Source organism: Artemia sp. Qi Xiang Cuo, chromosome 21 (assembly GCF_049724085.1).
Source record: "Artemia sp. Qi Xiang Cuo chromosome 21, ASM4972408v1, whole genome shotgun sequence".
NCBI lineage: Eukaryota > Metazoa > Arthropoda > Branchiopoda > Anostraca > Artemiidae > Artemia > Artemia sp. Qi Xiang Cuo.
The window spans coordinates 39,663,696-39,679,430 of NC_142814.1; the positions used below are offsets into that span (position 1 = coordinate 39,663,696).

Sequence of the window (15,735 nt, forward strand, 5' to 3'; positions counted from 1 at the left end):
TAAGCAGAGTTGCCACCAACTCAGCAAAAAGAAAAGATATAAAGAAAATAACCACAATTTTAAAATCTGTTTAATTTAGCGCCTTTTCAGAAATTAAATATCAAGAAGTTCTGACTGAAGTAAGTTTAAAGACCTTAACCGATGATTAGATCTTAAGAGGTATTTAAAAATTAAATTTCCTATTGGTTTCTACTCTTCCTAATCGTTTTACTTTAGTAAATGGAATTTCCCAAGAATTTTTTTTTGAATTTTCAGGAACACTTCTTTTCTCATATTCTTATGCATGAGAACTTATTTTGCAATTCCACTTTTTATGACGGCAAACAAAGTAATTCATAGACCAAAGCACGTATCTTGAGGTAGAATATAATAAAAATTTATCCAAGTAATTTTGTGAAAATGCAGGTGCAGGGTTTTTGCTATCCAGTGCTGGTTCATTTTCCTTCCTTCATAAAAAAAAAGGTAGAAAAAAACACTTTGACAACCATGTAGACGCTTTTCACTACTTTTTTTTTAGTTATTCCGCGAACACTCTCGATGAAGTTGATCTAATGGAGATTGTTGACGACTCTGACAACGTAATATCTTCTGATTTTGGCGAAGAACCTGTTTTTGAGGCTGCTGTGCTTCAAGAAGAAGAAGATTATGTCATTGAAGAATTTGAAGACTAAGCGAATTTTTAGATTGAGATTTTCCAAGTTTTTTCTATCTTCTTAGATGTTTTTGTAAGAAGTGGGATCTCCTGGAATATTTCTGAAATTTTCTGGAATACTTCTTTTCCCATGCTCGTTTGTTTGTATGTATAAAAAAAATGAAGATTACATGAATTTTTGAATTTTCTTTATTTTCTCGTGTTCTTGTGCGTCTAAAAAAAAAAAGTTGATCTAGTGAATTTTTGTTCTTTGAAAAGAGTCTTATGGTTTTCATGATTTGTACCGTCTCCTTCAAAACTATTCATTTTGGATAGGAATGGGTGAGAAGGCCACTTGCTTCTTACAATCTATACTTTGAATTGTAAGTTTCACAAGCATATGCTTCAGGAGAAATATCAAAAAAGAAGGCGATTGTGATTGCTAGTCAAACTAGAAGATTAGAAAGTTTATTACAATATAGTTTTTCTTCAAAAAATCGAAAAAAAATCGAAAAAATCGAAAAAGGCAAGAATGCGGAAAAACTATTAAAAGAATTCCAAAGTATCAAAATTTCTAGTCTTTCCAAAAAATCTCATTTTTAGAAATCATTTTTCTAGAAAAAAATAAAATAAAAATCTCATGGAAACTATAAAATTTAACAAATGGCGATACTTCAAAACGGGGGTAAAGCATGATTTTTCATAATCTTTCATTTTGCGTAGTTCCATCATGACGAACCTTTTTTACGTTAACCTTACGTTAATATGATATTGATTAAGCTGGCGAATTTTTCTTTAAGTTCTAGCTACTATAAGCAAGCAGATTAAACAAAAAACCCATGCCAGGTTGCTTTGAGGACAAGTCTTATTCTTACTGCTGGCAATCTGTCTGCTTGTGGCTAGGTATTCACAAAAAATTCATTTGCCTCCCCTCTCGTGATGATTTTAAATGGAAAAATCGACAGGTAGTAAACCAAAGAAAGTATAATTTTGCTGGCTATTTCTATAAATTCTAAACATACTAATATACTGAAATTATATCCCAGCTCAAATTGTCTGTAGGTACAAAACCACTGCAGACTTAGACCAAAGTTTCAAATTTATGAGTTGAAGTGACCGTAGTAGGTGAGGCGCGACACGGCTTAATAGCAGCCGGAACTGTGTAAAACAGAGTTTTGATATTAATTCATACATCAAAGCTTTTGGCTTTATAGTGTGAATGCAAGAACATAAAAATATTCAAGTCTAAAGCTACCTATCAAAAGCTATGAGCCTGAGAAAATTTACCAGGTGTTGAAAAGGGGGAAGTACCCCGAAAAGGAGAAGTAATCTTTATGAAACCACCTGGCATATTTTTCCTGGGTTAATTCTCTGCGCGGGGGGGGGAGGAATCAGCCGAACACAATTTTTACATATCTTTCACTTTTCTCAGCTCCATGGAGACCTCCTTGAGCCCTTTGGCATTCCACGTAATCTTATTCAATTCGTAAATCGTATTCAATTTTCTTTTGTTCCCTCCGTCAGGTGTGATCCTGTAACGGGGGGTTATATTTTATTGAACATAACGCCGTATCAGCAGCTCGAAGCTAAAGTCACTTGTTTAGCTTCTTCAAAAATATTTAAACCAATTTTTCGCTTTTATTTACACTTTTGTTTTTGTCTAGGATTGATTGAACTCTATTTCTTTTCTATTCAGTTTTTTTCTTTCTTTTTTTAGGTGATTTTATAATCTTCTTTTTTTCTCTGTCTCTGAGTTAGTGTTTAAATTACTCATGTGTCTTCCCCGTTCTTTACAAGTCAAAAAGTCTTTTCGGGGGTTAGTGCCAAGTATTCATTGTATGTTTATGAATAAATTTTTTGTGTTAAAAATTTTATTTCATATTTCTTTACTTTGAATTGACCAAAAATCCAGTTAAAAGCCATTAAGACATTTTTTCATTCATCTCTCAGATCAAACTAGTTACAGGGGCTAAAAAAACTATAAAGGAGCCAAATTTTTATCAGCTCCCCCCCCCCATCTAGTGGCGCAATTTCAACAAAATCTTGGGGGGGGGGGGGTAAATTAACATAAAACTTAATAGAAGTCTTTTTAAAACACTCTAAGACCACCTTTGCAAAAAAAAAAATCCAAAAATAATGTGTGCAATTCCCAATGCCATTGGTTGACTACGCGAAGGCTCCACTCAGTAACAGTTATCACAAAAAAAGTCAAAAAGGTATCACAAAAAGTCAAAAATGTATTACAAAAAGTTCAAGGGTAATACGGTCAGAGTAGTTATGACAACGGAGGGTCAAACGCTTTAAAATGACAGCAGTTCAACTGTGACTAACTATATTTAACTATAGTTAGGTAAAGTCCAAGTGCACTCAAGAAGTCACGTTTGGCTACTCGTAATTATCCTTAATTGTTTTTATTCTTTTAAACATTTTTAACCTTTTCGACATGTTTGACTTTTTTTACTAATGTTAGTATATTTGTTGTTTTTTTCTGCATCTATTGACTCTGAAGAGTGAATTCGGTACATCTGGGTTTTCATTCCGTTTGTTTCCGTTTTCTTTTTTGTCTTGCAAAATTCAACTTCAAAAAAAAAAAAAAATTGGAACATAGCTAAAAGTTATACCTAAAATGCACGTAGACAGACAGTATGCTTGAATCATTTATCTGAAACATATTCGCGGTTATTAGAAGAAGATGTGATTATCATATTGCATGATTATTTTGAGTGTTTTACCATATTAAATAGGCTTAAACATTTATAACTTGGGCTGTAATATGCAATCTCTTTTCCTACTACGAATGCTTAACTCAATAATATCGGATCGTAATATTACCATTTTACACCAAAAAATAATCAAATTTCATCAAAAAATAATAGAATATTTACATATTTGAAGCACTTTAAAGGCGAATTAAAAAAGTTAAAATTGTAATTAAGTTTAACAAAGAAGCAGTTGCTGGTGTAGAAGCTATATTACATCCGTCAAAATCACAGGTCAAAATACAGCCTCGAAATAATGTATCTTCGAATCGGAATTCCCCGCACTGGTTATCCATGCTCTCAAGGGTACACTTTCGAAGTACCATGTCATCCTCTGAGTTATCTAAAAAAGAATCTTAAGTAATATAGAAATAAAAATGTGTTTTACAGATTTGTGTTACTTGGTGATTACACTTAAATTCGAGACAGTCTTGAAATTCGAAAAAATCATGCCTGGGACATCAGGTCGATATGAGTCCGGAAACAGTACTTCACAAATAGCTTTGTTATGACAAATAAGTTTTACAGATGAGCAGAAAAAACTCGGTAATTTCGAACACCATACTGTCTTTCCATGACGATAAACAACACTTCAGATAGGGATATGTCCTTTTATTAGACAGTGGAAAAATAATCAAAAAATATGCTGGATATTTCGATCACGTGTACAGTGAATGTAATCAGCAGAAATACTGCTGCTGTATTTCTGCTGATGATGATCACTGTACAAGTGGATCGAAATATCCAGCCATTTAAACATTTGCCTCTCAATTAATTGGACTATCTGTCTTGGCTTTTCTCTTTCTACAATTCGCCATGTCTTGATGCAACCCACTGCAAAATACTTGATAACTTCAATTCAAGCTAATTAAATTAAAGTTCAATTAAAGTAGTGGATAAAACATTCAGGAATTTTTCTAGAGCTTAAACTGTGTCCTACGAATGTCTTTTGACATATCCAACTCCTCTCACTCCCTTTGAAAGTGAACGACTAAAGGCATTAAGTTGAAACTTTCAGGGAATGTCTAGGGGAATGTTGATCTAAATTAAAAGATACTATGTGCGTCCAGATTTTATAAAGGAAGTATCTGCAATATATCAGGAACAGAGTTTGAAGTTGAAAATTTCAAGGGATGTTGGTGGGATGATAAACTAAATCAAAAGACAAATGCATCCAGGTTATCAAAAATATTTAACTGCGATGTCTTCGGTACGGCTTAGAGTGTTAAGTTGAACCTTTCTGGGAGCGCTTAGGGGTATGTTGAGCTAAATCAAAAGATTCTGTATGCATTCATGTTGTCAAAGGGGTTAATATGCAATATCTCTGGAACATCTAAGGGATGTTCAATTTAAATGGCCAGAGAATATTAAGCGGAATGTTAGACTAAGTCAAAAGACGCTACGTTCCTCCAGATTGTCAAAAGGGTGGATCTGTAAAATATCTGGAACGGCTAAAGGCAGTAAGTTGAAACTTTCAGAAAATGTTGTGGGGCATGTTGAACTCAATCAAAAGAAACAATGTGCATCCAAGTTGTCATTTAGATTAGAATCTGACTTTTTAATTCTTAAGCAGAAAATCTGAAAAAAACATAATTATAACATTAACCAATAACCAAATTTTGGTAATCAAAACCGAGTAGAAATTAATTAAAAAAAGAACTGTTTCCAAAAGAGAACTTTTTCAGAGAAAAGTAAAGAGCCAAATTAGAACCAATGCCAGGTAGAAATGAAGTCATATAATAGTTCAAACTATAAACGACCAAACGTTACTATCAATGTATAAATTAAACCGAAAATGAATAGAAATTAAAGTCTTCTGTTTTGAAAAGAATTTGTTTAATTAATATCATTAATAAATGAATTAGATATATATATATATATATATATATATATATATATATATATATATATATATATATATATATATATATATATATATATATATATATATATATATATATATATATATATATATATAAAAAATAGCGACGAAGGCCACAATGCCTTTCCATCACAAACAACAAAATCAAGAAGAACGATAGGGAATTCTTTTCGTAAGACAGTGAAAATAGTTTATATTTTCATATCATTCGTAAGACGGTGAATATTATCTTCACTGTCTTACGAAAAGAATTCCCCCTTGTTTTTCTTGTTTTTGTTGTTTATACATATATATATATATATATATATATATATATATATATATATATATATATATATATATATATATATATATATATATATATATATATATAAATAAAATAGCGACGAAGGCCACAATGCCTTTCCATCACAAACAACAAAATCAAGAAGAACGATAGGGAATTCTTTTCGTAAGACAGTGAAAATAGTTTGTATTTTCATATCATTCGTAAGACGGTGAATATTATCTTCACTGTCTTACAAAAAGAATTCCCCCTTGTTTTTCTTGTTTTTCTTGTTTATACATATATATATATATATATATATATATATATATATATATATATATATATATATATATATATATATATATATATATATATATATATATATATATATATATATATATATATATATATATATATATATATATATATATATATATATATATATATATATATATATATTATATATATATATATATATATATATATATATATATATATATATATATATATATATATATATATATATATATATATATATATATATATATATATATATATATATATAAATATTCTATATATATATATATATAAATATTCTGTAAAAGTTAAAGGTCGGTTAAAAGAGCCGTGGTTGAGTGGATGGTAGCTCTCCTCACGTTTAGGCTAAACGGTAATATGGTATTAAAAACAAACAAGAATAAAAAAGAAGTTTATTCAAATGAAAGTAAAGAATGACATTAGGACATAAAAAAAAATTAAACAATCAACAGTTCAGAGTAATTCATTGAGACAAGTGGGGTCGAACCCGTCAACCTTTGGCCAGGAAACATAGCTCTCTCCAACACGTTATCCCAAGGTGAGAGGTTTGATAATTCTTCTATGACGCTACTCATTTACTATAATCAGTAGAATTTCAATGACTAGAATTTTAATAGGCCTAGTAAAATTTTCAAAATATAGAAAATCGGTTCTCTATTTTCAATAGGTCCTCAAAAATATAAATGTTTTTACATTTATAATTTTAATAAATCAAATAATATTATTATTTTGATTACTAAATATCAGTATATGTATATTAAACTGACAATGCACATTCAGTTGTATTTTTTTCAGTAAAGTGCAAATTTTGTTCTGGCCTTGGGAAGGCATAGGGGTTTTGCGCCCAACTTATGTTAATTTCTGCTCGTTTTGAGTTTGACTCGGTTAATTATTGTAATTTCTGTTTGTTTTGGGTTTCATTTATTTATCAATGCTGGTTTGTGGAAGTTTCACGCTTGGTAGATTATTTGATTTTAGTTTTGCTCAATTTTTGTTTAATGGAGTTCTTTACTTTTCTTTGAAAAACTTATTTTGTGGAAAAAGTTGTTTAATTAATTTCTGTTCGTTTTATATTGACATAGTCTTTGCCGTCCGCCCAAAGTCTCCGATAACCTGACCCAAAAATTTGAAAAATTTGTGAAAAATTGAAATTTTCTCAGAATGTGGGGCTTAGCTTAACGAATAGGTACTATTTGAAAGAGAAAGATGGCTTTAAACAATGGTTTGCCTGTTATTTCAAGCAAATTAATGGTCCTATGTCAATTTTAAATTCTTGGTCAACCTTCTTAAGACCATAAGTGGGCGTGCCTTGTTTGCCTCTCATTACAGGCAATCTAACGGTCTTATGTTAATTTTAAAATTCTTGGTCTACATGCCTGAGACTATAGGCAGGCATGCCTTTCCAAAAACTAACAAACAAGTACGTGTCCATAAGCCAGCATAACTCAAGCATCCACAGAAAGGGGTCAGTTTTCTTAGTATTTCTTTGGTACTATTACCATTTTGGTATTACATGGCTCATTTTTCAGTTTTCACTGTAATTTTCAATTTTTTTGGGGAAACTGGTTCCAACTTTAACCTTCCCCCCCCCCTCCCAAGATTTTGATGAAATTACGCCACTGGGCTGAGGGGGGGGGGGAGAGCTGATAAAAATTTGGTTCCTTTATCGTTTTTTTCGCCCCTGTAACTAGTTTAGACTGAGAGATGAATGAAAAAATGTCTTAATGTCTTTTAACTGGATTTTTGGTCAATTCAAAGTAAAGAAATATGAATTAAAATTTTTAACACAAAAACTTTATTCATAATGAACTAAACATACAATGAATACTTGGCACTAACCCCCGAAAAGACTTTTTGACTTGTAAAGAATGGGGAAGACACATGAGTAATTTAAACACTAACTCAGAGACAGATAAAAAAAGAAGATTATAAAATCACCTAAAAAAATAAAGAAAAAAACTGAATAGAAAAGAAATAGAGTTCAATCAATCCTAGACAAAAACAAAAGTTTAAATAAAAGCGAAAAATTGGTTTAAATATTTTTGAAGAAGCTAAACAAGTGACTTTAGCTTCGAGCTGCTGATACGGCGTTATGTTCAATAAAATATAACTCCCCGTTACAGGATCACACCTGACGGAGGGAGCAAAAGAAAATTGAATACGATTTACGAATTGTATAAGATTACGTGAAATGCCAAAGGGCTCAAGGAGGTCTCCATGGAGCTGAGAAATTCATGACTCAACCTATGACTCAAAACTCAACCTATATTTATGACTCAACCTCAACCTATGACTCAATACTCAACCTATATTCATGACTCAAACTCAACCTATGACTCAAGGCTTAGCCTATATTCATGACTCAACCTCAACCTTAGACTCAAGACTCAACCTATATTCATGACTCACCTCAACCTATGACTCAAGACTTAACCCATGTTCATGACTCAACCTATGACCTAAGACTCAACCTATATTCATGACTCAGCCTCAACCTATGACTCAAGACTTAACCTATATGTCCTAATAACGGGAGTTCAGAAGTTACATTCGTAATCATTTGTTAATCCAAACAATTAATGTGAAATACTTTTCATAGAAATAAAAAATGGTACGAAACAGTTTTATAAGTTCTTAGGTATCCTCCCTCCTTCTGCCTCCTTCTCCTTCATGCTTTATATGCTTGATTCTTATTGACCATGGTTATGCTTAGGAATCAATGGTATGACACGGGCATGTATGGCCCTGTATGACACGGGCCCTGGTTGAGATAAAGGAAATACGTTTGCTAATATATTTGGAAATATGTTAATTTTTTTTATAACCCCTGGCTGAGAAATAGGAAAACAGACATATTAACACCCATCAGTGGTCACACGTCTCGGAAAAAAAAATCTCTTACTTATTGAAGATTTTTCAATAGGGCTGTCCTATCTTTGGATTTCGATGGCGTCAATTTTCGTCAAGATTTTCGTCACTCCTCTTTTTGCGGGTGTTTTTCTCTCTAAATAAAACCAAATTAAAAAGCCAATTCTGTTGTATATTAATTTATTGTTCTAAAAATAATAAATCTATTGTTTAGTTTAAAAACTAATTTGTTTTTTTTTTATTGTTTTGGGTACTATTAGCACCAGTCGCTCCTTATAAAAGAATGGAGAAAAAAGTTATTTATATAAGAATGGAGAAAAAAGTTATTTTTATTCACTCTATTAATACATAGCCAAGCTCTACAAGGGGTTCTACATGTTGCTAAAAATATAAAAAAATAAAATCAACAGATTGTTTTCACTGATTATCACTGAAAGCTCAGCGATTATGCATAAGCTTACTGATGCATGCACAATCAAACTTCATAGACTTGTTTACAGTGCAAACGAACAGGGTTGCCATCTTTTTACCCAAAACGAATAGAAATTACAATAAATAACCGAGTCAAATCCAAAACGAGCAGAAATTAAAATAAGTTGGGCTCAAAACCCCTATGCCTTCCCGAGGCCATAACATAATTTGCATTTTCCTGAAGAAAAAAACAAATGAATGTGCATTGTCAATTTAATATACATATACTGATATTTAGTAATCAAAATGTTAATATTATTTGATTTATTAAAGTTATAAAAGTAAAAACATTTATATTTTTTCAGTAAAGAGCAAATTATGTTATGGCCTTCGGAAGGCATGTGGGTTTTGAATCCAACTTACTTTCTGCTCGTTTTTAGTTTGGCTCTGTTACTTATTGTAATCTCTGTTCGTTTTAGGTTTCATTTATCTATCGATGCCGATTTATGGTAGTTTCATGCTTGTTAGATTGTTTGATTTTATTGTTGCTCATTTTTTGTCTAATGGAGTTATTTACTTTTCTTTGAAAATTTGTTTTGTGAAAAAGTTTTTTTAATCAATCAGGAAAATATCAACCCGAAAGGATAAATGTAAAATCCGAATCACAAATTTGGCACAACAGCCCCCCTCCCCCTAGCAGCAACAAAATTACCTTGGTTGTCGAACTCGATTCCCAATTATCTGACAAAAGACATTGATTTACCAAAACTACAATTTTAAAAATACTTATTGAATGTTTCTGGAGATTTTAAAATAAGTAAAAGATAGAATCATATTAAACCAGAGTCAGTCAGAGGAAATTAAGAGAGAGTTCAATCGATCAGATATTTGGAATTCTAGTGCCCTTTTAAAGCAATGATAGAAAAACCACGACATCAGATTTTACGTTTTTGGGCATTTTTAGCAACAAAGTTAAAAATCTGCCCAAATTGGGTGGAAGTCCCATCGGATGGAAATTCCAAAATTGACAACGACTTAGATCTGTCTAAAAGCACTGAATGGAACCTTTCACATTTCAAGGGCATATACTGTAAAATTTTGGTGTGATTTGTACCATATGTATGTATAAAAAAAAACTCTGAAATAAAAACGGGAACCTTGGGAACGGGAACGGGGAAAAACGGAAAACCTTGAAAATTTCAGTGGTCGATTGTTGTATTTAGTTGCAATGAACAAAAAATATTCCAACTCACCATCATTATATTGGTCCCACCTTCTCGCCATCATCAATGGTTACACAGCTATTATATTTCAGTTCATGAAACACAAATCAAACTTGACGCTAAAAATAAAAAATATTTGTTTGAAGAGAAAACAATTTAGTTCCCCATTACTTGTCATAAGCTAATTTAAAATTCGTAAGGATTGTGAGAAGATAGGAGAATTTATCAAACAATTAGTCGTAATCAAACAGTCCGTGATAACAAACTGTAAGTAAGGAGCGACCCGGCTCAATAATAACAGGAACTCTAAAAAACGGAATTTTGATACCAATAGATACATCAAAGTAATTGGATCTTATGCTAAATTAAAATATATAAGTTTTATAAGGTTTAGTTTTACCCAACAAAAGTTACAAGCCTGAGAAAATTTTCCTTATTTTCAAAAAAAGGGAAAAACATCACGTAAAAATTAAAGAATCTTTATGAAAATCACATCATCAGATTCAGTGTATCAGAGAACCCTGCTGTAGAAGTTTCAAGGTCCTATCTGCAAAAATGTGGAATTTTGTATTTTTTTGCCAGAAGAAAGATCACGGATGCGTGTTTATTTGTTGTTCTTTGCCCCATGGGTGATCATGTCGACCCAGTGATCCTAGAATATCGTGAGAGTGCTCATTCCAACGGGAATTAAAAGTTCCAGTACCCCTTTTAAGTAATCAAAAAATTGTAGGGCAACTAAGTCCCCTCCCACGCCCATTTTTTCCCAAAGTTACCCAATAAAAATTTGTAATAGCCATTTTGTCCGGCATAGTCGAAAATCTAATAAATATGTCTTTGAGGATGACTTAACCCCCCCACAGTCCCCGGGGAAAAGGATACAAGTTGTGAACTTTGCTCTTTGTTTATATATAGTATTGCTTTTTGCGAAGTATACAGACGTTTTCAGGGAGGATTTTTAGTGTGGGGGTCGGGGGAGGGTGTTACATGGGATGATCTTCCCATGGAGGAATTTTTGATGGATGAAGAAAATTTTCTATGAAAGGGGTTCCAGATTTCCCAGAATTATTTTATTTAACGATCAGAAATTCGATAAAAAAAACAACAAATTTTCAACTGAAAGCAAGGAGCAACATTAAAACTTAAAACGAACAAAAAACATTACGTATGTGAGTGGGTTTGTCCCCTTGACAATACCTCGCTCTTAACGCTAAAGTTTTTTTAGAGCTTTCAAAAGAGCTATTTATTCTAATTAAACGGCCTTTATGATTCAGGTTTCATTCTTCAAGAATTTGAACAAAATTCAAACTTTAGCGTAAAGGGTGAGGTATTGGGGAGGGGATGACTCCCTCATATACGTAATAATTTTTGTTCGTCTGAAGTTTTAATGTTGCTCCTTGCTTTCAGTTGAAACAGCTTGTTTTTGTTTTTATTTAATCCAAGCTAATATGATTGCAGGGATGAACCTGTCTTAAGTGAAATTCATTCTTAATTATGTGAAATCATTATTATTATTATTATTATTATTATTTCATAATATTATTTTATTGATAATCAATATTATTTATTGATTTAACAATATTTCATATTATTAAATCATTATTATTATTACTAATGTTATTATTTTTGTGCTTTTTCACCAGCCTCTTCAAACTTGATGTCATTATGCTTAATAAAACGTCATTAACCACATCAATTTAAAAGTTACGTCATTTTGTTTTTCTTGACGTAGGTTTTTCTATGACCATCTTTTTATTTCTTTTTAATACAAAAAGTTAAAAAAAGCAAAATAATTTGATACTTTGGGGGAACAGATTTTGGTGTCCAAAATATTGGTTTGTAGAATAGAAAAAAGAATAGATTTAAAATTCATTATCATTGTCCGTCACTTAAAAATTGTTATTTTAAAGACTCAACTCTTCTCTCATAAAGCGTTTAGATATGGAAAATGAAGCCAATTGTATGTTGAAGGAGGTCAACGGCGAAGTCACTAGTCGCATGGAAACGGTAGACGTAATGGGAGCACTCATCATTGAACAGGATAAAAACACTCTTGGTGAAGGAAAAATAACTATCATACAAAATTATGAGCATGTCGATGAACAATGCAACGACGAAAGCCAGTCTGCTGCAAAAGATGGCGAAAACACAGAAAGAAGGAAAAGGCGCAGACGTAGAAGGAAAAGGAGGAATTTGCCGACTTGTGTTGATTCTACCACAGATAAAGCACCCAATGAGACAGGTACAAGCAACACCAAAGACGGTCAAGAGGCTGAACTTAGAAAAAAACGTAGATGTAACAAGAAAAAGACAAATGATACTTCAGGTAAGGGAACAGATCCATTGGAGGAAAGCGAACAGAAACAAGTCTCAAATCAGAACATAAGCGATAAAAATCAACAGGATCAAGATAATCAGCTAAAGAAAAATCCTCACAAAGTTTTAGAAAGCTCGCCGGAAAGAAAGCGCAACTATCATGAACGCACAAGTAGCCCATACAGAGGCCGAGGGGGAACAAATATTGACAACCATGGGAGGGGGTATTTGCGTGGCATAAACATAGGCAGAGGAACGCCAAATTTTAACCGAGGCCGAGGAGGGTCCGAGTTTAGCAGAGGTAGCGCAAGAAAAGATTTTAAAAGTGGCAGTGGAAGGCCATATTTTAATAGAGGAAGGGCATTTCCCCCGAACAGAAATAGAGGCAGTTCGTGTGACGGGGGTAGAAGTAGAGGAGGTCCAGACTATAAAGGAGGCAGAGAAATTCCTGATTTTAATAGAGATGGAGCAAGGTCCGACTTTGAGAGAAGAACGTCTAACTGTAACAGAAGCAGAGGAACACCAAACTTTAACCGAGGCCCAGGAAGGTCAGAGTTTAGTAGAAATAATGAAAGAAAAGATTTTAAAAGTGGCAGTGGAAGGTCATATTTTAACAGAGGAAGGGTAATTCCCCCTAACAGAAATAGAGGTAATTCGTATGATTGGGGTAGAAGTAGAGGAGGTCCAGACTATAAAGGAGGCAGAGAAATTCCTGATTTTAATAGAGATGGAGCAAGGTCCGACTTTGAGAGAAGAAGGTCTAACTTTAGCAGAAGCAGAGGAACACCAAACTTTAACCGAGGCCGAGGAAGGTCAGAGTTTAGTAGAAGTAGTGAAAGAAATGATTTTAAAAGTGGCAGTGGAGGGCCATATTTTAAAAGAGGAAGAGGGAGAGGAACTAGCCATGTGATTTACGGAGGTAGTGCAAGTCACGCTCAAAGTAATACTGACCTGAAGCAAGATTCCTACGATTCCAAAGTGAATAATTTCGTAGATAGAGGCAGAAGAAATGGAGAATTCAACAAAGGAAGAGCTAGTAGCTATAGTAAAAACTCAGGTAGGGAGAACGAGGGAGAGAGACTGGGCTATAATAGAGAAGATTCCCACACCACCGATGCATAAAATTTCTTTGTCAGAGGCAGAGGAACTACAGTTTTCAACAGAAGCGAAGGAAGGCAAAATTTTCACAGGGGAAGAGGAAGTAACTATAACAGGATCGAGGAGGAATAATTCAAGAATCCTGACTATGGAGACATTTCCATCAACTTCCGTTTTAGGGAACCCTTTTCAGGATTAGAAACAAACAAAAGTATGGTAAGTCTGTGTTTCCAATCCTCAGTTTATCACAAGTATTTGAATTTAATTTATTGTAATATAGTTGTTAAAAGGAAATAAATTTTAACGTAAGAAAAGTATTATTTGTAACATTTTATCAACTATATATATATATATATATATATATATATATATATATATATATATATATATATATATATATATATATATATATATATATATATATATATATATATGCGTGCGTGTGTGTGCGTATGCGTGCGTGTGTGTGCGTGCGTGTGCGTGTGTGTGTGTGTTGAAATGGCTAAATGGCTAATGTTTGTGTTGATTGGAAATTGAAATGGCTAATGCCCTTTTTAATAGTCGAAAGTGATTGGAAGGCAACTAACCCCCTTCCACGCCCACCATTTATCCAGACACATCCAATCAAAATTTTGATATAGCCATTTTGTTCAAACTAAATGAAAGGTCCGAAAAATATACCTTTGAGTTTGACTCTCCCCCACAGTCCTCATGGTAGGGGGTTGTAACTTTTGCCCTGGGGGCATATAAGGTTTTTACTGAAAGTTTTGTAGAAACTAGAAAAAGGGATCAATCGATTGGAAATTTAAAGGGCTAGTGCCCTTTTTAATAGTCGAAAATGATTGGACGGCAACTAACCCCCCTCTCACGCCGACCTTTTCTCCAAACCCATCCAATCAAAATTATATATAGCCGTTTTATTTGACGTTGTTACAAGTTGTAGAAACTTGGTCATTGAGGATGATAACCTTCTCAGAGTCCTCAGGACAAGGTTTGTAAGTTATGCCCTGGGGGCATATAAGGTTTTTATAGATAGCGATGTTGTAGAAACTTCAAAAAGGGCTAATTTTATTGAAATTTTGATTGCTAATTTGAATGATAGTCAAAATTGATTGGATGATAACTAACACCCCTCTCACACCCCCAATTCCCCCAAACACATCCAGTCAAAATTTTGACATTGCCATTTTGTTCAAAGTTGTTAAAAAGTCTGGAAATTATGTTTTGGAGGATGACACTCCCCTCACAGCCCTCAGGTCAAGGGTTTTAAGTAATGCCCTGGGGCATATGTTTTTTTTATTTTATAGAAAGCGTTGTCGTAGAAACTTCAAAAAGGGCTCATTCGATTGGAAATCGTAAGGGCTGGTGCCCTTTTAATAGTCAAAAGTGATTCGAGGGCACGTAACTCCCCTTTCCTGCCCACCATTTCCTCAATCACATCCAATCAAAATTTTGAGAAAGTCATTTTGTTCAATGTAGTTGAAAGGTCCGTAAATTTATTCGTTGAGGACGACACTCCCCCACAGCCCTCACGACAAGAGTTGTAAGTTTTTCCCAGGGGGCATATAAGGTTTTTATAGAAAGTGCTGTCGTAGAAACTTCAAAAGAGCTCATTCAGTTGGAAATTGAAAGGGTTTGTGCCCTTTTCAGTAGTCGAAAGTGATTTGAGGGCAACTCACCCCCTTTAGCCCACCATTTCCCCAAACATCCATTCAAAATTTTGAGGTAGCCTTGTTGTTCAACGTAGTTAAACGTTCTGGAAATTAGGTCTTTGAGGATGACAACCCCTCTCATAGCCCTCAGGTCAAAGGTTGTAAGTTATGCCGTGGGGACATTTAAGGTTTTTATAGAATGCGTTGTCGTAGAAACTTCAAAAAGGGCTCATTTGATTGGAAATTGAAAGGACTAGTGACCTTTATAATAGTCGGAAGTAATTGGAGGGTAACTATCCCCCCATGACCCCC

The 15,735-nt window shown here is 33.3% G+C and overlaps 1 protein-coding gene across 1 annotated transcript; it reads right to left on the reverse strand.

The window, feature by feature from the left end:
* Positions 1-3,458: 3,458 nt before the first annotated feature.
* On the reverse strand, positions 3,459-10,526 carry LOC148939541 (uncharacterized). Its single transcript, XM_089107145.1, has 2 exons — positions 10,391-10,526; positions 3,459-3,733 (listed from the first exon to the last, which is right to left on the reverse strand). The coding sequence occupies exons 1-2, from the start codon at positions 10,422-10,424 to the stop codon at positions 3,531-3,533; spliced, it is 237 nt and encodes a 78-aa protein (XP_088963271.1). The 5' UTR covers positions 10,425-10,526; the 3' UTR covers positions 3,459-3,530.
* Between the last annotated feature and the right edge of the window lie 5,209 nt (positions 10,527-15,735).

Excerpts from the sequence above, each read along its gene's own strand:
- LOC148939541 (XM_089107145.1), bottom strand. The coding sequence starts at position 10,424 with ATGATGGCGAGAAGGTGGGACCAATATAATGATG. Across the intron at positions 3,734-10,390 it reads GTGGGACCAATATAATGATG|ATAACTCAGAGGATGACATG; the intron begins GTGAGTTGGAAT and ends ATTCTTTTTTAG.